The sequence below is a fragment of the Macaca thibetana genome, chromosome 6 (assembly GCF_024542745.1).
Source record: "Macaca thibetana thibetana isolate TM-01 chromosome 6, ASM2454274v1, whole genome shotgun sequence".
NCBI classification, from domain to species: Eukaryota; Metazoa; Chordata; class Mammalia; order Primates; family Cercopithecidae; genus Macaca; species Macaca thibetana.
Genome location: NC_065583.1, coordinates 92,672,030 through 92,695,443, shown reverse-complemented (window position 1 = coordinate 92,695,443; position 23,414 = coordinate 92,672,030). Strand labels below are relative to the sequence as shown.

General features: G+C 37.0%; 1 protein-coding gene across 39 annotated transcripts in view; it reads right to left on the bottom strand.

Annotated features, from left to right (window-relative positions):
- Positions 1–23,414, bottom strand: part of MEF2C (myocyte enhancer factor 2C) — a 182,564-nt gene that overhangs the window by 66,762 nt on the left and 92,388 nt on the right. For all 39 annotated transcript variants that reach the window (XM_050795483.1, XM_050795460.1, XM_050795457.1 and 36 more), the window contains one exon: positions 16,504–16,707. In XM_050795483.1, the coding sequence (XP_050651440.1) occupies positions 16,504–16,707 (204 nt within the window). The remainder of the gene's footprint in view (positions 1–16,503; positions 16,708–23,414) is intronic.

Sequence of the window (23,414 nt, the reverse complement as noted above, 5' to 3'; positions counted from 1 at the left end):
ATCAAAACCGTGTGCATGCATGATCTTTTCTTTCCTGTTGGAAAAGTTCACAAGGGACCTAGCTTATTTCTACGTCCTTACTACTCATTTTTCTTCTCCCTTTTCCATTTTCTCTTCTCCCTCAGGGCAGTTCCGGCTTCAGTGATCCCTCCGTTTTCTCGTCTTTCTCCAGAAAATCACATAGACTTTAACAAATATTCTGTTCCTTGGAGTAAATGCTGACTTAGTGATTCAACTTTTCTTGCTGGGTTTCTCTGCCTTGGCTCAGGTCCTGACTGGCGCACAGTGGGCATGTCATAAATGCCCGCTGCAGGAATGAAAGGTGAAGTAGCCAGGTGTAACCTCTCCAGTTTATGTACCCTTTATTGGGCTGTATTGTTAACCATCATGCCAGTTATTTATTTATTTATAATCTCAGGTTACTGCAACCTCCACCTACTGGGCTTAAGCAATTCTCCTGCTTCATCCTCCCAAGTAGCTGAGGTTACAGGCGTGTGCCATCACGCCTGGCTAATTTTTTTTTTTTTTTTTTTGTATTTTTAGTAGAGATGGGGTTTCACCATGTTGGCCAGGCTGGTCTTGAACTCCTGACCTCAAATGATCTGCCTGCCTTGGCCTCCCAAAGTGCTGGGATTACAGGCATGAGCCACCTCGCCCAGCCCATGCCAGTGATTTGAATGAAAGAGAGCACTAGATTCACCAGTTTCATCATTTACTGTCCAACAGAGGGTTTCTTTCATAATGGACAATTATATTTGGAAGCCACTAGTCACATCTTGCTATTAAGCACTTGAAATTTGAAATAGTAACTGAGAGTGAAGTTGGCTTTAGATTAGTAGTAGCTAATTCACAGGGTAACTTTGGTCTATTTTTCTATGAAATGGTTTCCTCCTTGACATCATAGTGATGGAACTTGTTTATGATTAAATAATAATATGCACGCTTTTATTTTTGAAAAATAAAGTATATAATTCAGAAATTATACAATAAGTTACCATTATTAAAATAAGTTACTATTATTAATTCATATATCTACTTTTTTGTAATACTTTTTTTTTGAGATAGAGTCTTGCTCTGTCACTCAGGCTGGGTACAGTGGCATGATCATGGCTCACTGGAGCCTCAACCTCTCATGCTCAGGTGATTCTCCGACCTCAGTCTCTTGCGTAGCTGGGAGTACAGGTATGCACCACCCAGCTAATTTATTTTTATTTTGTAGGGTTGGGGTTTCTGTATGTTGCCCAGACTGGTCTTTCTTGAACTCCTAGGCTCAAGTAATCCTCCTGTCTCAGCCTCCCAAAGTGCTGGGATTACAGGTGTGAGCCACCATGCTTGCTATAAATTTTTTTTTTTTTTAATGTGAGGAAAAAACCCAAACACCCATTGTGTAGTTTTACTGTTTACAACGTTTCTTACCCTAGAAGAGTAGCTCTAAATAGTTACTGAGTTTATTTACTAAAACATAAAGATAAGAGATTTAATTGATATGAAGAGGTTTTCAGAATCTAATTAACCTCCCAGCTAGTCATTAACTCTATGACCTTTAGAAATAATTGACAGAGATTTTTTTTTTCTTATTCATATCTTCTTCCAGGTGGTTAAATTTCAGAATAGCGCAGAATACACTAAATACCATCGAGACACGACTGGATAATATGCCAAATAGCTATAAAATGGGATATATTTCCAATAATATAATCTGTCTACTTAATCTGTTGTACACGTATGTGGCATTTACCTAATTACAGTCCTTTTAATGACTGAGTTTGATTAAGTCTTTTCCCATAATGTCCTATTGATTATTTTGACCAAGAGAATAATGAAAAAGTTATGGCTAGCACTACCTCTCTGCACCCAAGGCACATGCCCCTAACCAATTGCATTACACTTCCTGAATGTGTGGACTTGGACTCAGCATCTTCCTTAACTGTGTGCTCCAGGCAGCCAGTATCAAGTGATGGGCACCCACTAAGGAGTGAAATATTCCAGAGTCTCACCTCACTGGGTAGTGATGGGCCTTTTATTAATATATCACACTTCCAGAAAAACCTAAGACACTTCCTTTCAAGAATTAGTTTCATTGAATTTCAGTTGTAAGAACCTGTTTTATAGTACAATTCTAACCCTCCATAAAATTACAAAGAGGAAATAGATTACAGACACACTTTCAAATTCCATGCAGAAGGAAATACATGTTTGGAAAAGGAAATCTAGATCCTTGCTACTCCACCAGCAGCATCAGCATCACCTGGCCAGAAATACAGGATCCTGGGCCCTGCCCCATACCCACTGAGTTAGAATCAGCGTTTTAGCAAGATACTCTGGTGATTCAGACAGGGCCACAGGCATTTCATTTGAGACCTGTTGATCCCTCTTGCCCAATACTGGCCAAAGCACTAACAGGTTTCTTCTCTCTCCTCCAGGAATCAAAATACTGTACCTTGCTCTGGAAGTCCTTTACTCTCCACCAGCACCACAAGCAATACTTCTACTTGGCTTCCTGTGCCTTGTGATTTAATTAATTATTTATTTTTGATGCGAAACAACATTTATTCACTCTGGCTGACTTGAAAGATTCTCACTTTTATTATTAGAACACATCAGATCTCACCAAAGAAAAACTGTATATTTAAAAATTTTATTTATGCTAATGATCATCAGTAGGTTGCTGTATATTGAATGTCCACAATATGCTAGGTATTGAGCTGGCAGCTGGAGGTACAGAGATGAACAAAGCTTCATCGTGTCCTTCAGGGAAAGGAGAGGGATTTGTAATTAGACAAAACAAAAACAAAATCCCCAAAACCAACAGTGGAGTGAAGAAATTAAAATAATAAACACTCCTTAATGAAAAGAGTCATCATCTTAGAATTCTGCTTCTAGGCAAAGCTCAGAATCATTCTTAAAACTCTACTTTTGACTATTTCATGGCTATATATTCAGTAACTTTTCCTGAGGAAGTAAGAATGTTCTACACTTTGATTCTTACTTGACACCTTTTAAAACCAATGCTACTTTTACTTAGATGATATCAATGGCTAGAATGTAACATTTGGTTAAAATATGCTGCTTACCACCAAGTACCATATGCCATGAAATTTGTAAATATCATTAAAAATGGACAATTATCATCCAGGCTATATATTTTTCTCCTTTCATTTACAGGTATGGTAGGAGTCAAGGGAAGAGAGATCACATGAGATCGTTGGTTTGCTCTAGTTCAGGAAGGTTCATGTAAAATAATAATGATGATAAAATGGTAATTATTAATATTGATAAAGAAATTATATTACTGATAAAAGTCTATATTTTGAACCCTGACTTTTCTGCTTCTACTATTATTAAGTAATTATCTGCTCACTGTGTTCATACTAATGACTGCAAACTATTAGAGCTGTGTAATAACAGAGACTAGAGGAAGTTCAGTTTTATTGCTTCACATTATTATTTGTTCAACAATGATTATTTTCTTAATAAATGAGATGTGAAGCAGCTCTTCATGTTTACAAAACATATAAATTAAGCAAGAGGATTATTTTTAAAAAAAAGGGCTCTTCAAATTTGATCTATATAAATCATTGTGGTATAGTTATGAGAAATATGAATACATTAAAAAAATTTTAGACTCATTTAAGACTTTGGGGAACAAATAAAAATATTATTTAAAGGTACTAATAAAAGTCTTTTAAAGATATATAAACAAAATTACATTAAAATTCAGGAAAATAAAAAACATTTTTAATAACAAAATCTCTTTTTCCCCTTTTCCCTCAGAAGCCTCAACACAGAAGGTTTAAATCTTTATGGAAGATACTAATACTTTGTTAATTTTTCAATACCATGTATTGAAAAGCAATTATACACTTGGCTTAACAGAGGGCATGGTAGGCTTACTGAGTCACTAGCAATAAGATCTATATCAGTTATATTTTATAGTAAACCTAAGAAGGATTTGTAATGTATCTCAAGAATACTATTTCTCTAAACTTTTTCATAATGAAAAATACTTTTCTGGAGAAATTAACTTACTAATTATGTAGATAAATACCGGTCCAATGTTGCTTCAAGTAAATTAAAAATAGTAATAAGACAGAACTATCATCTTTCCGTTCACAAGCTTCAAGTTAAAAAAAAATACAGTAGACATCACCCAGCTCCCACAGTTAATGCTCCCTGTCAGCCTGAACAACTTGCAAGTGCTTTTTGACCAGATCATAAGTTTACTGATTGACTCTGTGGTTATGGGTTAGGGGTAAAGTATGCTTTTAGTTTTATGATGAGTGTTTAGCTCCAGATCAGAGTCTCTCGAAGTGAACATTTATGCTCTGAATTCCGAAATCACAAGGTACACAGTTATTCACTTCCGAAGTGACTCCTCAAATTTAATATTGAATAATTAATTTTGGTATTAATTTGAAAACACAATTTGTTTAAATATTTCCCTCTTCATATTTCAGTCTAGACCAGTGCTGTCTTGTAGAACTTTCTGTGATGATCAATGCATTCTGTTCTATATCTTCCCTGTTTAATTCAGTAGCCACTAGCCACACATGACTACTGAATGCTTGAAATGTGGCTAATGCAACTGAGGAACTGAATTGGACATTTTATTTAATTTTAATTCATTTAAATGTAAATAGTCACATGATCCTAGTAGCTACTATATTGGAGAGTATGGACCTAGATTACTTGAGTGTTTTTAAATTGTGCTTTGATAAACTCTATCAAAATTTAATGAATTGTTTCATTGGAACTATAAACACATCTTTTCATACTTTAAATGTGCAATGTTATGCCACATGATTATCACTTGGTTGTATGTCGGTCTTTCCTGTTTGTTTATTCTATAAATATATTCTGAGGAGGTAACACTCTCTAGACCTCATGTTAAGCACCGTGAATATGATGTACAGTCCCTTGCCCTTTGGGAGTTTAGAATCTAGTGTGAGACAGGCAATTGGATAACAACTTCAACAGTGCTCTGATGGGAAAGAGAACAAATGATGACTGTAACATAGGGAAAGCCCCTAACACAAGTTATGGGGGCTTCAAGGATGACTTTCCAAAGTATAAACTGGGACCTGACTTGAGTGAAGGATAAGTAACAGCCAAGCAGAGATCCAGTAAGGAATTTTAAGACAAAACAGAGCTTGGAGAGATTGAAGAATGTACATATGTTCGGTGTGGCTTAAATATAGGATGGGGGTGGTAAGGGCAGGTTGTTGGCAGGGAAATTGCAAAAAGTGAGGCTGAAGAGTAAGAGAAATACAGCGATCATATCATGCATGGCCTTGTGAGCCAACTTAAGGACCGTGAGTCCTTGAGGGGCCTTGGTTGTATCTGTATCTCCAGGCATTTCACAGCGTATAACACAGAGCAGGAATTCAACTAATTTTTGTTCAATCAATGACTGAAAGAAGGAAAATCTGCAAATGATTAGATAACTGAATCTGTTTTTTTCTCTTAAGTATCCTTGTATAATATTTATCTATATAGCACATAAAAATAATTTTGTACACATATATTTATTTACTTTGGTAAGTTCTGGGATACATGTGCAGAACATGCAGGTTTGTTACATAGGTATACACGTGCCATGGTGGTTTGCTGCACCCAACAAACCGTCATCTACATTAGGTATTTCTCCTAATGCTATCCCTCCTCTGGCCCCCCACCCCACAACAGGCCCTGCTGTGTGATGTTGCCCTCCCTGAGTCCATGTGTTCTCATTGTTCAGCTCCCGCTTATGAGTGAGAACATGCGGTGTTTGGTTTTCTGTTCCTGTTAGTTTGCTGAGAATGATGGTTTCCAGCTTCATTCGTGTCGCTGCAAAGGACATGAACTCATCTTTTTTATGGCTACATAGTATTCCATGGTGTATATGTGCCACATTTTCTTTATCCAGTCTATCACTGATGGACATTTGGGTTGGTTCCAAGTCTTTGCTATTGTGAATAGTGTTGCCATAAACATAGGTGTGCATGTGTCCTTATAGTAGAACGATTTATAATCCTTTGGTTATATGCCCGGTAATGAGATTGCTGGTGTCAAATGGTATTTCTGGTTCTAGATCCTTGAGGAATCACCACACTGTCTTCCACAATGGTTGAACTAATTTACACTCCTAGCAACAGTGTAAAAGCATTCCTATTTCTCCACACCCTCTCCAGCATCTGTTGTTTCCTGACTTTTTAATGATCACCATTCTAACTGGCGTGAGATGGTATCTCATTGTGGTTTTGATTTGCATTTCTCTAATGACCAGTGATGATGAGTTTTTTTTTCATATGTGTGTTGGTCACATGAATGTCTTCTTTTGAGAACTGTCTGTTCATATCCTTCACCCACTTTTTGATGGATTGTTTTTTTCTTGTAAATCTGTTTAAGCTCCTTATAGATTATGGATATTAGCCCTTTGTGAGATGGATAGATTGCACAAATTTTCTTCCATTCTTTAGGCTGCCTGTACACTCTGATGATCGTTTCCTTTGCTGTGCAGAAGCTCTTTAGTTTAATTAGATCCCACTTGTCAATTTTGGCTTTAGTTGCCATTGTTTTTGTTGTTTTAGTCATAAAGTCTTTGCCCATGCTTATGGCCTGAATGGTATTGCCTAGGTTTTCTTCTAGGGTTTTTATGGTTTTAGGCCTTATGTTTAAGTCTTTAATCCATCTACAGTTATTTTTGGTATAAGGTGTAAAGAAGGGGTCCAGTTTCAGCTTTCTACATGTGGCTAGCCAGTTTTCCCAGCACCGTTTATTAAATAGGGAATCCTTTCCCACTGCTTGTTTTTGTCAGGTTTGTCAAAGATCAGATAGTTGTAGATGTGTGGCTTTATTTCTGAGACCTATGTTCTGTTTCACTGGTCTGTATATCTGTTTTGGTACCAGTATCATGGTGTTTTGGTTGCTGTAGCCTTGTAATATAGATTGAAGTCAGGTAGCGTGATGCCTCCAGCTTTGGTCTTTTTGCTTAGGACTGTCTTTGCTATACAGGCTCTTTTTTGGTTCCATATGAAATTTAAAGTAGTTTTTTCTAATTCTATGAAGAAAGTCAGTGGTAGCTTGATGGGGATGGCATTGAATCTATAAATTACTTTTGGCAGTATGGCCATTTTCACGATATCGATTCTTTCTATCCATGAGCATGGAATGTTTTTCCATTTGTTTGTGTCCTCTCTTATTTCCTTGGGCAGTGGTTTGCAGTTCTTCTTGAAGAGGTCCTTCACATCCCTTGTAAATTGTAATCCTAGGTATTTATTCTTTTTGTAGCAATTGTGAATGGGAGTTCACTCATGATTTGGCTGTTTGTCTATTACTGGCGTATAGGAATGCTTGTGATTTTTGCACATTGATTTTGCATCCTGAGACTGCTGAAGTTGCTTATCAGCTTAAGGAGATTTTCGACTGAGACAATGGGGTTTTCTAAATATACAATCATGTCACCTGCAGAGACAATTTGACTTCTTCTTTTCCTATTTAAATACCCTTTATTTCTTTCTCTTGCCTGATTGCCCTGGCTAGAACTTTCAATACTATGTTGAATAGGAGTGGTGAGAGAGGGCATCCTTGTCTTGTGCTGGTTTTCAAAGGGAATGCTTCCAGGTTTTGACCACTCAGTATGATATTGGCTGTGGGTTTTTCATAAATAGCTCTTATTATTTTGAGATACGTTCCATTGATACCATCAATACCTAGTTTATTGAGAGTTTTTAGCATGAAGGAGTGCTGAATTTTGTTGAAGGCCTTTTTTGCATCTATTGAGATAATCATGTGGTTTTTGTCTTTGGTTCTGTTTATGTGATGGATTATGTTAGTTGATTTGCATATGTTTAACCAGCCTTGCATCCCAGGGATGAAGCTGACTTGATCGTGGTGGATAAGCTTTTGACGTGCTGCTGGATTTGGTTTGCCAGTATTTTATTGAGGATTTTCACATCAATGTTCATCAGGGATATTGGTCTGAAATTTTCTTTTTTTGTTGTGTCTCTTCCTGGTTTTGGTATCAGGATGATGCTAGCCTCGTAAAATGAGTTAGGGAGGAGTCCCTCTTTTTCTATTATCTGGAATTGTTTCAGAAGGAATGATACCAGCTCCTCTTTGTATCTCTGGTAGAATTTGGCTGTGAATCCGCCTGGTCCTGGACTTCTTTTGGTTGGTAGCCTATTAATTACTGTCTCAATTTCAGCACTTGTTTATTGGTCTATTCAGTACTCGACTTCTTCCTGGTTTAGTCTGGGGCGGCTGTATGTGTCCAGGAATTTTTCCATTTCTTTTAGATTTTCTAGTTTATTTGCATAGAGGTGTTTATAGTATTCTCTGATGGTGGTTTGTATTTCTGTGGGATCAGTGGTAATATCTTCTTTATCATTTTTTATTGCATCTGATTCTTCTCTCTTTTCTATTGGTTTGGCTAGTGGTCTATTTCGTAAGTCTTTTAAAAAAATCAGCTCCTGGATTCATTGATTGTTTGAAGGGTTTTTCGTGTCTCTATCTCCTTCAGTTCTGCTCTGATCTTAGTTATTTCTTGTCCTCTGCTAGCTTTTGAATTTATTTGTTCTTGCTTCTCTAGTTCTTTTAATTGTGATATTAGGGTGTAGATTTTAGATCTTTCTCACTCTGTCCTGTGGGCATTTAGTGCTATAAATTTACCTCTAAACACTGCTTTAGTTGTGTCTCTGAGATTCTGGTACACTATGTCTTTGTTCTCATTGGTTTCAAAAAACTTATTTATTTCTGCCTTATTTTCATTATTTACCCAGTAGTCATTCAGGAGCAGATTGTTCATTTTCCAAGTAGTTGTGTGGTTTTGAGTGAGTTTCTTAACCCTGTTGTAATTTGCTTGCACTGCAGTCAGAGAGACTGTTTGTTATGAATTCTGTTCTTTTGCATTTGCTGAGGAGAGTTTTACTTCCAATTATACCAATTTTAGAATAAGTGTGATATGGTGCTGACAAGAATGCTGAATTCTGTTTATTTGGGGTGGAGAGTTCTGTAGATGTCTATTAAGTCTGCTTGGTCCAGAGCTGAGTTCAAGACCTGAATATCCTTGTTAATTTTCTGTCTCGTCGTTCTCTTTAACATTGACAGTGGGGTGTTAAAGTCTCCCACTATTATTGTGTGGGAGTCTAAGTCTCTTTGTAGGTCTTTAACGACTTGCTTTATGAATCTGGGTGCTCCTGTATTGGGTGCATATATATTTAGGATAGTTAGCTCTTCTTGTTCCATGGATACCTTTACCATTATGTAATGCCCTTCTTAAGTCTTTTTTGATCTTTGTTGGTTTAAAGTCTGTTTTATCACAGACTAGGATTGCAACCCTTGCTCTTTTTTTTTTTTTCCTTCCATTTGCTTGGTAAATATTCCTCTATCCCTTTATTTTGAGCCTATGTGTGTCTTTGCATGTAACACGGGTCTCCTAAAACAGCACACAGATTGGTCTTGACTCTTTATCCAATTTGCCAGTCTGTGTTTTTAATTGGGGCATTTAGCCCATTTACATTTAAGGCTAATATTGTTATGTGTGAATTTGATCCTGTCATTATCATGCTAGCTGGTTATTTTGCCCATTAGTTGATGCAGTTTCTTCAAAGTGTCAATGGTCTTTACAATTTGATATGTTTTTGCAGTGGCTGGTACCGGTTTTTCCTTTCCATATTTAGTGCTTCCTTCAGGATCCCTTGTAAGGCAGGCCTAGTGGTGACAAAATCTCTCAGTATTTGCTTGTCTGTAAAGGATTTTATTTCTCCTTCACTTATGAAGATTAGTTTGGCTGGATGTGAAATTCTGGGTTGAAAATTATTTTCTTTAAGAATGTTGAATATCAGCCCCCACTCTCTTCTGGCTTGTAGGGTTTCTGCTGAGAGACCCACTGTTAGTCTGATGGGCTTCCCTTTGTGGATAGCCCGACCTTTCTCTCTGGTTGCCCTTAAAATTTTTTCCTTCATTTCAAACTTGGTGAATCTGATGATTATGTGTCTTGGGGTTACTCTTTTCGAGGAGTATCTTGTGGTCTTCTCTTCATTTCCTGAATTTGAATGTTGGCCTGTCTTGCTAGGTTGGGGAAGTTCTCCTGGATAATATCCTGAAGGGTGTTTTTCAATTTGGTTACATTCTCCCCGTCACTTTCAGGTACACCAATCAAACGTAGGTTTGCTCTTTCCACATAGCCCCATATTTCTTGGAGGCTTTGTTCATTCCTTTTCATTCTTTTTCTCTAATCTTGTCTTCATGCTTTATTTCATTAATCTGATTTTCAATCTCTTATATCCTTTCTTCCGCTTGATTGATTTGGGTATTCATACTTGTGTATGCTTCACAAAGTTCTTGTGCTGTGTTTTTCAGTTTCATCAGGTCATTTATGTTCTTCTCTAAACTGGTTATTCCAGTTAGAAATTTGCTTAACCTTTTTTCAAGTTTCTTAGCTTCCTTGCATTGAGTTAGAACATGCTCCTTTAGCTCGGAGGAGTTTGTTATTGCCCACCTTCTGAAGCCTATTTCTATCAATTTGTCAAACTCATTCTCCATCCAGTTTTGTTCCCTTGCTGGAGAGGAGTTGTGATCTTTTGGAGGAGAAGAGCCATTCTGGGTTTTGGAACTTTCAGCCTTTTTACACTGGTTTTTCCTCATCTTTGTGAATTTACCTACCTTTGGTCTTTGATGTTGGTGACCTTTGGATTAGTTTTCCTTTTAACAGTCAGGCACCTCTGCTGCAGGTCTGCTGGAGTTTGCTGGAGGTCCACTTCAGACCCTGTTTGCCTGGGTATCACCAGCAGAGGCTGCAGAACAGCAAAGATTGCTGCCTGTTCCTTCCTTTGGAAGATTCGTCCCAGAGTGGCACTCACCAGTCGCCAGTCGGAGCTCTCTTGTATGAGGTGTCTGTTGACTCCTCCTGGGAGGTGACTCCTAGTCAGGAGGCACGGGGGTTAGCAGAGCTTGAGCACTGTGCTGGGAAATCTGCTGCTCTCTTTAGAGCCAGGAGGCAGGAACATTTAAGTCTGCTGAAGCTGCATCCACAGCTGTCCCTTCCCCTAGATGCTCTGTCCCAGGGAGATGTGAGTTTTATCTATAAGCCCCTGACTGGGGCTGCTTCCTTTCTTTCAGAGATGCTCTGCCCAGAGAGGAAGAATCTAGAGAGGCAGTCTGGTTACAGTGGCTTTACATCTATATTTTTATAAGTATAAAATTAGAAGCTAATTAGATATAATGAATGCTCAAGTAAAGTAGACATATTTTCACATTTACATCCATTTCCAAATTTTGTGATACTGAGTTTGTAAAGAAGTCCAATTCTGCTATTTGCTGCATTTGCTTTTCAACAAAAATTGTACTCAGTATTTTCACTAAACTATGTAAGAGCACTTAGCTCGTTGATAACTTTCATCAGCATTGTGAGGCTATACAAGTTATAAACTATTTTAAGGCATTTCCCATCCCAATTTAGGCCTTAATTATTACTGTGCAGAAAACATTTTGCTGCAGCAACTGTTCTTAGATGTCTCCAAATCAAAACAGAAGTCAGGATTCAAGTGACAGCAAATAAAATTTCCAAAATAATAAAATTTCAGGTAAATATAATCTCTCATCTCTCATCTTCTCTCTTTCCATCTCCCCCTGCCTCTTTCCTTCTCCCTCTCTCTCTCTCACACACACACACACACAGACACACACACATTCTTCCTCTAAAAAGAAAAACCAATAATCCTCTATTGAGACAGTTGTGAATCAAAGGTTTCTTCTGCAGGAGTTACATCCATCTCTGAATTTCCTAGAGAGCAGCAAAGGGCCTTGTGTTTTATTCCCTTTCCACACTTAATCACTGGACTGTGGGCCCAGACTGAATGAGTAGCTCATTAGAATCACTGAGTTCACTGAGGGGATGAGAGATTCCTTCCTGGCTGGGTGCTAAGTGATACTCCCATAAGGATTTTGTGGTTACAAAACATGTGCTGGATATGGAGATAACCTGTCTGGGAGTCCTGTCACTCCAAGGATCACCTGGAATGCTCTGGAAAAACACATGACCTGGCTGAATGAGTTCTGTTGAATTGTTTAGCCTATGCCTTCATTTCAGCAGCTTATACTGCATTAATGAGGTTATTGTTCCTTTGCCGTCCAATTGTTCCCAAGCTCATTTTTTGCATATATGTTTTATATCTTTAACAAGAATGCCAGTCTCCTGTTGTTTCAGAGTCTCTTGCACAGTTCTGAGCATTAATGGAGCTTGCTACATCATTGCTAAGTGAAGCAATGGCCTATAAGCATGTCCTGTGGGATCTGAGTCTTCAGATCATCCTCAAGTACTCAACAACCACATCTTCTTCCAGGAACAGAGCCCAACATAAACTGGTAGGGTTTGCTGTCTTAGACAGCTAAGAGAATGAGGAGTGGAGCTAGTGAACAAGCAGTGAAGGGAGCAGTTCCTTAACGCCATCAGATTCCCAACTGAATTTCAACAGTCTGACAAGCTAGCATTTTGGGTAAATATCCCAGTATACTTGTCAGAATTAAGTAAAATGGACTTTCTTCAAAGGAAGTGCTTTTAATACAATAACTGTTTTTGTTTTTTAACCAATGGATTAAAATTTTAACACATTTACTAAATCTGGCATATTTATATATTGTATCTAAACAGATATTCAAGCTGCATTATAATATAATAGTAAAAAAACTGATCTCAGTCTGTCTGTTAAGCCTTTGTGAGTCTTTGTGCCATTGTTGGAGTAGTGTTAATTATCAAGCAAACACATGACAATTACGCAGAGCTTTTTTGCTAAAAGAAGGAATCTTTTTCAACACCCACACACTGCACAGTTTCCTATGACCCTGTAGCACTACTCTGGTATGGTCCAAAAATTTGTATTTCTGTATAAATGCTAGAACTTTTATTATTTCTAGCTCTCCCCATACCTTTTCTTCATGTGAGTAAACTGTTTTTAGAGGGTAAGGAAGAGGGGTAATGGTCCAAATGGGAAATATAAAACTAATGACCCTTCATGAAACATATTATGCTCCTCATTAAACTTACTCAGTTAAATGTATTCCATTAAATTAAAATAAATAGGATTTAAAATTTTACCCAGGAGTAGTAAACTATCTTAACTTTCAACTTTATGTTAAATCCATTCTAAGAACAAATTCAAATCCCTGATGTATCATAGGTCTTTGGCCTCCAACACAATTTATGAACTAGTGCTGCAGAGGTTTTCAAATTTAGTGTGTCTAAGAATTACTTGGAGAACTTTCTTTCTTTTTTTTTTGGAGACAGAGTCTCGCTGTGTCGCTCAGGCTGGAGTGCAGTGGCGGGATCTCGGCTCACTGCAAGCTCTGCCTCCCGGGTTCACGCCATTCTCCCGCCTCAGCCTCGCGAGTAGCTGGGACTACAGACGCCCACCACCACGCCCGGCTAATTTTTTGTATTTTTAGTAGAGACGGGGTTTCACCATGTTAGCCCCGATAATCTCCATCTGCCGACCTCGTGATCCGCCCGCCTCGGCCTCCGAAAGTGCTGGGATTACAGGGGTGAGCCACCGCGCCCGGCCTACTTGGAGAACTTTTTACAAATGCAACTTCCAATCCAGATCCCCTCTCCTCCACTAAGTATCCCAAGTATCCTAACTTCAGTGATTAGCGCTTTGAAAAATACTCCACGTGAAGATGATGTAAATGTTGTCAAGCTTAGTGGTCCCACCTTACTTCTTTTTCCACGATCTCTGTTATTACCAAAATGTGGAAAAGCCAAATATGTGAAGAATGCATAATTCTGGGAGTTGAACAGGACGGACCCACAATGTGTTTGACTTACATGTTATGTTCATCCAAATAACTGAGTCATTGAATCTCTAGATTTGGCCCAGGAGCCTCGAGGTGTCTTTTTCAGAGATTTAACCTATTGATGTTAACAAGAAAATGGAGCCGGTTCTTTACTCTCGTTTTACAAGTATTACTTTTTTTTTTTTTTTTTTTTTTTTTTTTTTTTTGAGACGGAGTCTCGCTCGGTCGCCCAGACTGGAGTGCAGTGGCCGGATCTCGGCTCACTCGCCCGGCTAGTTTTTCGTATTTTTTAGTAGAGACGGGGTTTCAACCGTGTTAGCCAGGATGGTCTCGATCTCCTGACCTCATGATCCACCCGTCTAGGACTCCCAAAGTGCTGAGATTACAGGCTTGAGCCACCGCGCCCGGCCTACAAGTATTGCTTTTTTTAAAAAAATTATAATCTTGCAAAAGCACTTTCAAATTCAATGCCTTCATTTTTGACATGAGAAAACTTCAGCCCAGAGGGGTACCCAACTAGACACACAGCACAAAAGTGCAAGACAAGGATTCAAATGAAAAACAATGACCCTTAACCCAGTGCTGTTTTTGTGGCATTTAAAGAAGTCTGACTTTCAAATATCCACCTATCAAAAAATAATAAGTTTTCATACAATTTATGAAGTGGGTTTTGTTGTTGTTGTTGTTAAAGAGACAGGGTCTTGCTCTGTCACTTAGGCTGCAGTGCAGAGGCATAATCTAGGCTCACTGCAGCCTTGACCTCTCAGGCTCAAGCCATTTTCCCCCTCAGCCCCCCAAGTAGCTGGGACCACACATGCGTGCCACCGTGCCTAAATACAAAAAATTTTTGTATTTTTTTTTTGTTGCAGAGATGGAGTTTTGCGATGTTACCCAGGCTGCTCTCAAACTCCTCAGCTCAGGCAATCTGTCCACCTAGGCCTCCCAAAATGTTGACATTATAGGCGTGAGCCACCACACCTGGCCAATATATGAAGTTTTAAGTTGCCTTCAAGTCATATAATATATTCCTAAGAAAAACCCACAGAAGATGAATGTTCTAGGTTTTAAACTCCTTTAAGAAAGCAAATTTTAGAAGTCAACATATTTTTCAATTGGTTCATTATGGTTCTAGCATTTCACACGACATTAAGGACTAGCACAGTTCCAGTCTAATGATAAATTCCAACTCAAATTCTTTTGTTACCCTGACTTTTGTTATAATGGTTTTAGCAATGAGATGGGAGTTTTGAGTAAATAGGTGTTTTGTTTTTTGAATTTATTTTACGTATGTATTAGTGCACACACAAGCAGTGTTCACCTTCATATTTTTGTACTTTCACATTTATATGCAAATAAAAAACTAACTAAAATGCATAGGTAAATTTTATCAGTGATCTTAAATTTCAAGATCAAGGCAAGCACACAATTCAAATTATCAATGAAAAACTAAAATAACGCCTAGTATTTTAAGCACATATCACACTAGATCTATTTATCATTCACTTTTGTTTCTCTGAGATTATTTCCTTGGCCTTGTTAGGCAAAAATAAAATATAACAATCAGCTCAATACTTTTGAAAAACTTTCAAATAAAAACAAAGAAATGAGAATTAGTCTTAGACAACTGTAACAGGTAAAAGGGAAATGGATGTGGGAGGCATATTCATTTGATCAGGATTAGCACTACATTTTTTCACAATGTGGAACCAGTCTAAGCAATGGCAAGAATGACGTGTACTCTGGCAAACTGACTCTTGAGTACATACTTTTGAAACACTTATTAATTTTCTTTTCATTCTGAGAAAGCAGGCACAATCTAGAGAAGCCAGAGTAGACAAATAGGTAAAGAAAATAGGCAGATGGGAACCATCCTTATTATACCTCTTCCTTCTTGGTTTCATAGTCTTAGTCATTGCTCTTGAAGGGCACTACAAAGTATTTAAATAGGATAGATGCTGAAAATCTTTAAAAAGTTCCAGCCAAAACTGTATGGTATGTTACTTATGCTAACACATCTAAAACATTTTTTACTTTCGACATCATGCTCATTTATTTTTGGCACAATAAAACAATTTTTTAAATCTGAGATTGATTAAACACTGAGGTAACATTTAGAAATTCATTTTCATCTGATTTCTGATTCTGTGTATATTAACAGTTTTCATTGATATATAAAAGATATAATTTTTAGGAAAAAACATTTCTAGGAGAATAATTGCCTTCACTCTTCCACCAAGAAAGCATTCAGAATAATGAATTACAAAGAAGAGGCATAAATCGAAAAACTGAAAGTGTAAGGTTGGGGTGAGTTCATTTTTATATACACTTTTTCTTTGATGATGCTGGGAAACTATTATACACCTAAAAGAAATGATCAGAAGTCTCTAAAAAATGGATGAGCTATTCCCTGGCAAGAGTTTCCAACTTGGTGTCCTGATATGCAGCCGTGGACAATGACCACTTGCAAAAGATGAAGCAAATAGTTTGACACTGGTACTTGATTTCTAGCAAAGACCAGATCTACAAGGTCTCTATCATCATATCACTCTAACTTTTGAGGGGAAGAGAAAAGGTGGAGTAAGAATTGGGATCGATAATAATCCTGGGTCTAGCTATGGGACTTTATGAACATCTTAGGAAAAAGAACATGATGTGTATATGTGTGTGTGCCAGGGGGAGGTCCAAACACCCTGGCTTGCAGAGGCTTGGGGCTCACCACGCATGCTCTCTCACCTCCACGATGTCTGAGTTTGTCCGGCTCTCATGCGGCTCGTTGTACTCCGTGTACTTGAGAAGCACTTTGTCCATGTCGGTGCTGGCATACTGGAACAGCTTGTTGGTGCTGTTGAAGATGATCAGTGCAATCTCACAGTCACACAGCACGCTCAGCTCGTAAGCCTTCTTCATCAACCCAAATTTCCTCTTTGTAAATGTTACCTGGAAAAAAGAAAGCAGCCAAGATTGAAAAAAAATATATTCATGCATGTGTGGTTTTTTCTTTTCTTTTTTCTTTTTCTTCACAAAACAATGGTGTGTAGTTGTAAGAGCCCTTGGGCACTAACACATTTAGAAAGAAAGCAAATAAATCTAAAATTAATTTCTGCTTATCACTTGAAAATGTGTGATTTCTAGCTTGCTGCTGAATGTGAGACTGTAAATGCAAGATTTAATATAGGCTATTTTAATGAAGGTGACCAGGGAATTGGTCATGTTTCTTTGAGCAAGTTAAGATTTAAAAAAAAAAATTAATTTCAGCATGGTTAACATTTCCCAATTAATAATTAGTTTGGAGTTTGTTTTTGACTATTTGAAGAGTGGACATGACATTATGAACTTAGCATTTTAGATCTGTGTTCAAACAAGTCTTAAAATTGTCTAGTCTCATGTCATTTAATTGAAAACACTTGAAGATGACTGTGCTCTCAGACGATGTCGTATTCTGTTTTCTAGAAATCCAGCAGGGCATTGGGAAATCCATTAGCCATCATATGCTTAGGGTTTTGGTTTCATTCTTCTGTGTATCTTTCTTCTTCTCTCAGGTCAGAAACTGTATTGTTAATGCCACCATTTTCTTCTTTTAATCTAATCTGTTATCAAAACCCATAATTCCTTTCCTCAAAGTATTTCTCAGGTTCATAATATTTCCCAGGTGACTCTATCACTCATGTCCTTATCATTTCAACTTTGGACAGCCTAGCAGCTTCCTGTCCTAGATGATCTCCCTGCCTGGAATCATTCCTTCCACAATTCATCTCAAACTGCAAAGCCTCACTCTTCCTACTGTCTTTTTCCTGATGAGCTGTCTACAACCGCTCCCTCTCCCTGGCTTTGAAAACTTCCTACCTGCCAATCCTACCAAATGCAAAAATATATTTCACTCTTCCCAATTTCAACTCTCTTTTAATTGAACTTCAGCTTGTTGCTCCAGTCTGGATACTGCAAAGGTGTGAACAGTCTTAATTATAAACCTTTATACGGTCCACTGTTCCCCAGCAGGTATGCATTCTGTACAGTACTGTTCCTATAAAATACTCCTTACGAGAAAAGTTCAATGGCCTAATATGTTTGGAAAATGAGGCACATTGGTATGTTAAAGGCTACGAAACCTTTTAAACTTTAACTTGCTTTTCAAACCTATTGCTGACATATTGTTTGTTTCTCTGCATGTTTATTTATTTTGAGGATCACTTACTATCACTCTTCAGAACTAGGTTTTTGAGGCACATATTCTGGGAAAAGCTAATTTACTTAATTAAGCTATTGTTTTCCGAAGGAACTATTTACACTTTTTTCATACCTTCAAATCCAAACCACCTTGCAGAGGCCAGCTCATTTTATCCACCACAGATTTGTGTGTAATTCCTAATTGCATATTCCTACCCTTCATCTTTCTTTTTGTCTCCAGACACCCAATACATGTCCTCCAGTTCCACACCTGTCTAAACATCCTGGAATCTCAAATCCTCCAAAGCTCAATCTCATTATCTTCAGTCTAGAATCTGTTACCCCTTTTGGAATCCCCATCTCACCATAAACTCAGACAGCCAAACTAGAAACCTCAGAGAGAACTCTGAATCCCGGCCCGCCTCCTTCTCCCACTCCCCACCCTCCCCTACAACTAAATAGATTTATGTTGACAAGGACTGTGGGCTAGCAGACAGAAAACCTGACTTCCCAGTCTCTTCATTCCTCCACATTTTGTTAATTATTGTCTTACTTATCACCTTTTATTTTTCCTTAATGTTACAATTACATTTTATATTTTCAAATATACAAAATATACACAAAAATATACAAAATATATACAAAAATATACAAAATGTAAAAATATACAAAACTGTGTATATTTTCCTATGTGATTTGTTTAACCTCTCTTCCACTACAGTGCATGCCCCACAAGGGCACATGCCATTTTTATTTTGCTCACTACTTTATCCCCAATGCTTAGACCAGTAGACATGTATGGGCACATGGTAAAAATCTATGGTACAAAAAAATGATAGGGGAAACTATTATGTGAAGTCTTTAGAAAGATACAAGTTGATGTATGTTATATATGTGATAAATTTTGCCATGAAATGTTTTTAACAACTCATATGCAAACTTTTTTAAACAATATATATATTCCTTACTTAATAATAATTATATTATCACATTGACATTGAAGGTAGTATGGTAGAAAGCAAAGAACATAGGGTTTGTATTCAGAGAACTCTGAATTTGAATGCTGCATTTGCTAGTCATGTGACATTCACTTAAAAACTTCTTTTTTGTTTGTTTTTTGAGACAGGGTCTCCCCCTGTCACCCAGGCTGGAGTGTAGTGGTACTAGTATTGCTTACTGCAGCCTCCACTTCCCAGGGTAAAATGATCCTCCTGCCTCAACCTCCCAAGTAGCTGGGACTACAGGTGTGCACCAACATGTTCTGGCTTTATCTTTATTTTCATTTATTTTTAGTAGAAACGAGGTTTCCATACGTTACTTGGGCTGGTCTCAAACTTCTGAGCTCAAGCGATCCTCCCAATTAAGCCTTTCAAAGTGCTAGGATTACAGGCATAAGCCACTGTGCCTCGCCTTACTTTAAATAAAGTTCTTTGAGTTTGATTTTTTCACATCTGTAAAACAGAGATTTATACCTACTCTTAGGGTTGTTGTGAGGATTGTATCCAATAATGTGTGTATAGTATTGAGTATAATGCTTAGAGTAGGTGCTCAATAAATATTAGTTCCCATAAATTTCTTAGTTGATTTAACTGAAAAAGAACTAGCAGAATATACTCGTCTTGGTGACTTGAAGAGTTTACCAATTATGGCTATTCGAGGATGTTATTATGATTGATAGAAAGATCAAGCTGAGCTATCGAAAGATAAAGCTATAGTGACCATCCTTTGGAAAATAAGGCATTTAGGTATTTACTAGCCCATATCAACTAGTCAGTATTTACTCAGTTACGTTATTTACGTTTCAACTTGGATAATTCTTCTTTCTTGTAATTGTCAGTGTTTCACCTTCTATTTCATCTTTATTGATTGTCTTTCTAAAGTACTTCTGATAAAATATAGCCAGTGTTTTATTTTCATATCTGATTATCATACTACTTTAGAAAAGTTTATTCTGTTTTATTCAGATGAGTCATAACTGATATTAAGGATGGGCTGAAAACCAACTTTTTGGAATGAATAATTAAACATAATATCATTAATTACACAGAGCTGTACTGAATGTCTTTTAATTTTTTTTTTTTTTTTTTTTTTTTTTTTTTTTTTTTTTTTTTTTTTTTGAGACGGAGTCTCACGCTGTCGCCCAGGCTGGAGTGCAGTGGCGCGATCTCGGCTCACTGCAAGCTCTGCCTCCCGGGTTCACGCCATTCTCCTGCCTCAGCCTCCTGAGTAGCTGGGACTACAGGCGCCCGCCACCGCGCCCGGCTAATTATCCAATTTTGATATGAAACTATACCTGCATATTGGCATTTTATTTAGTGAAATAGGCTACAGAATACGTTCATTACAGAAGGCATTGACATAGACATACTTTCATATATCTAAAACCACTTTTAATCAGACTTCATGACCACAAACTGCATGTGGAATGTCTCAATACAGTATGGTTTCTGTTGTACTCAGACCTCAGGATTTTGCATGTTACAACACTCATAATCAAAGTACATTTCAGTACAGAAATATCATTAATGCCACTATTTGTGTTTACTTTTAGTGCTCCTCAATTTTTGTGTAACCAAATAGGCTGCTAGATAATGCATACTTATTTAATAATACCCGTCAAAGAAGTCAGTGCATATAGCTGCTTCTGCAATTTAAAACTGCAAACTGAAATGATGACTGTATTAAAGCATGTAAGAAAATATCTTCAAAATCTACTCTTAATTGCCCTAAATTTAATTCTGCATTATGTTCATAATCTTCAGAGCATACTCAAAATGTATTTTATAATGCTTTTTCACATTGTTCATAGTTAGATAAAATTATTTTTAAGCATTAGGCTTTCTAAAGAGATCTGGAATATTACTCTTCATTTAAAATATGCCACTCAATGACAAAGATTTCAATTCTGAGCTTTTATACTTAAATAATGCATTGTGATGATTACATTTTTCTTAACTTGATAATAGTTTGTAATGGGGGACAAGTCCATATTTCTTTTTAAATAACATGTTTGGAACCTTAGGTGAGGCAGAAAGAGGTTTTCACAGTAGTTAGGTAAAGAGTCACTCTTTTCCAGGATGTACATAAGTCAACATGTTATTAAATTAAAGAGACTTAATGCGTGATATAGCATAGAAAGCAGAACTACTCTGTAAGTTTTTAATTTTATGTCTTTTCTTTATCTTTTTGCATCTTAAAATAGCCCCAAATGTGATGATGGTATGTTAAGTTTTATAGTGGCCCTGACTTTTAAATCCTAGAATAAGGACAGATATCATACATCTTATGTTGATAATGGCTCTAGAATCTATTAGGTATGAAGGAAAAACAGAAATTAGAATTTGAAATTTGAGAAAAGAAACATTCATTAAATACAGCACCTTACAAACCAGTTACTAAAAATTTAAGAAAGTCTATTCACAAAAAGTGTAAAAATAATTTGGCCAAGTTTTATGAAGCATTTTCTGCATGTCAAACATTATGCTAAGCAATATTTATTGAATATTCTCTATGTCAGACATTTGTGCTAGGTACTGTGGGTTCCATTATATAAAATAATATCTCCCTTGTTCATATCAGTTCCTTGTGGCTGGAGAAAAAGTCATTTAATTCCGTAACATTTAAAAGGAATTTTCTTTATTTGGAACAAAATGCATGACTTGGCCAACAAAGTTATATTTTCAGTCAGTCAGGTCTAATAATCTGAATTCGTATTTTTATCTAGAGTTGAGTGAATTAAGTTATTCAGTTAGAAAAATAATAATAGATGTAAATTCAGTCAAGATGAGTATGAAATGAAATCTACCTTACTGGTTATTTCTAATCTTGACTTGGTGAAAGCTGATTGTGGTATTACTCCCATCTCTCCTTTTCCACCTGGCCACTGGATGCTCCCATCATGCTGTAAGGGTTAGTTTAAATGCCAACTTCTTTCTTTGATGCTTTCCTTGTCACATTCAGATAAAACTTTCTCACTGTAGTCCTCCAGCACTTTTTACAAATCTTTATTATCAGACTTACTCCACTATTACAAAGTTGGTTGTATATGAGTTTTCCCTTCTGCCAGACTTGAATTCCCCAAAGACCCTCCCTCAGGCCTCTCACAGACTCTGACCAGTGGCCACTCAGTGAACCTTTACTGAATGAGTGGATTATGGAATGGAAACACTCTATTTTGAAGTCTGAATGTTTCGGTATAATTTTATGTTAGAGTAGACACTTTTTTACTTGCCTTTTAAATAATTTAATCTCCCAAAAATAGGATATTTTGGACACATATACCTTTATTTTACTACAATGTTTAGCTTATTAGTGACACAAATCTTAAGATAAAGTAATTATACTATCTTGGAATTTATAATAAAGAAGGTAAATGATATCTGGAGAGAAATATACATGTAAATATGCTGTAGACCTCAAGAAAAATATACTTCAAAAAGTTCAGAGAAAAGTTTTTTCTTTTTTATCCCCTGCCTGGATGACTCATCATGAAAGATGAAAAAGTCTGAAGATAAAAATTTAATTTTACAATCACAGGATACAGAAAGAATGGGGAGGATCCATGGGTTCAGGATGACTGAGTTTGTTCAGCAAAAATGTATTGAACTTTCTGATGAGTTCAGATTTTCAAAGAATAACCATTTGGAAAAGTGATGAAATCCTCATGCACAATTTGAGACTGGATGGTAGTAATTTAGCTGATTTAAATATGGCTGATGAACTATAATTAATGAGGCTGACTTAATTGATCAATGTTAAGTTTATCAAAAAGTCTCTAGTAAAGTGCCACGGAGTTCAGTACTTTTCCCATCCCAGGAAACATTTTTGTCATTGGTTTAGATGGGGGATATAGGAAGGCAGGCTTATCAGATCTGCATGCAATGTGAATCTGGGTGCTTGAGCAAACCCAGTAGGTGACAGAGTCTATATCCATAGCGCCTTCTACAGTCTTTAGAAAGCTGGGTCACAATCAAGATGACTCAAATGGAGGTAATTTTAAAGTCCACATTCATATTTTTAAAAAAACAATTACAAAAGGTCAGGTTGGAGAAAATTATGGAATTTTGGAAAACAATCTAAAGTTTTAGTGTTCTATAGTGGATATTAATTATCCTACTGATCTTTTTGTTTGTCAGAACCATCTTTGGTAGTGTATTCAGTTCTGAAGGTTACATTTTAAGAAGGCCCTGACAAAATTTAGAGCATCTACAGGATGGTAAACAGACTGATGTAGGGTCTGAGAACAATTTTGCATGAGGAACCATTGAGAGAATCTGGAATGTATAACTCAGAAAAAATAGAATTAAAAGTGAAATGCTAAACATTTTCTAAGGTCTGAAGCATATGCCCATGTGAAGAGGCAAAATTAGTAAGCATTGTTGAAAATCATAAAGAGGTTCAAAACAAGGGAAAATCTAGTGATGAGAACTGCCTAAGAGTGGACCTAGTCTCACCAAGCAGGAAGCAGCTCATTTCTGAAT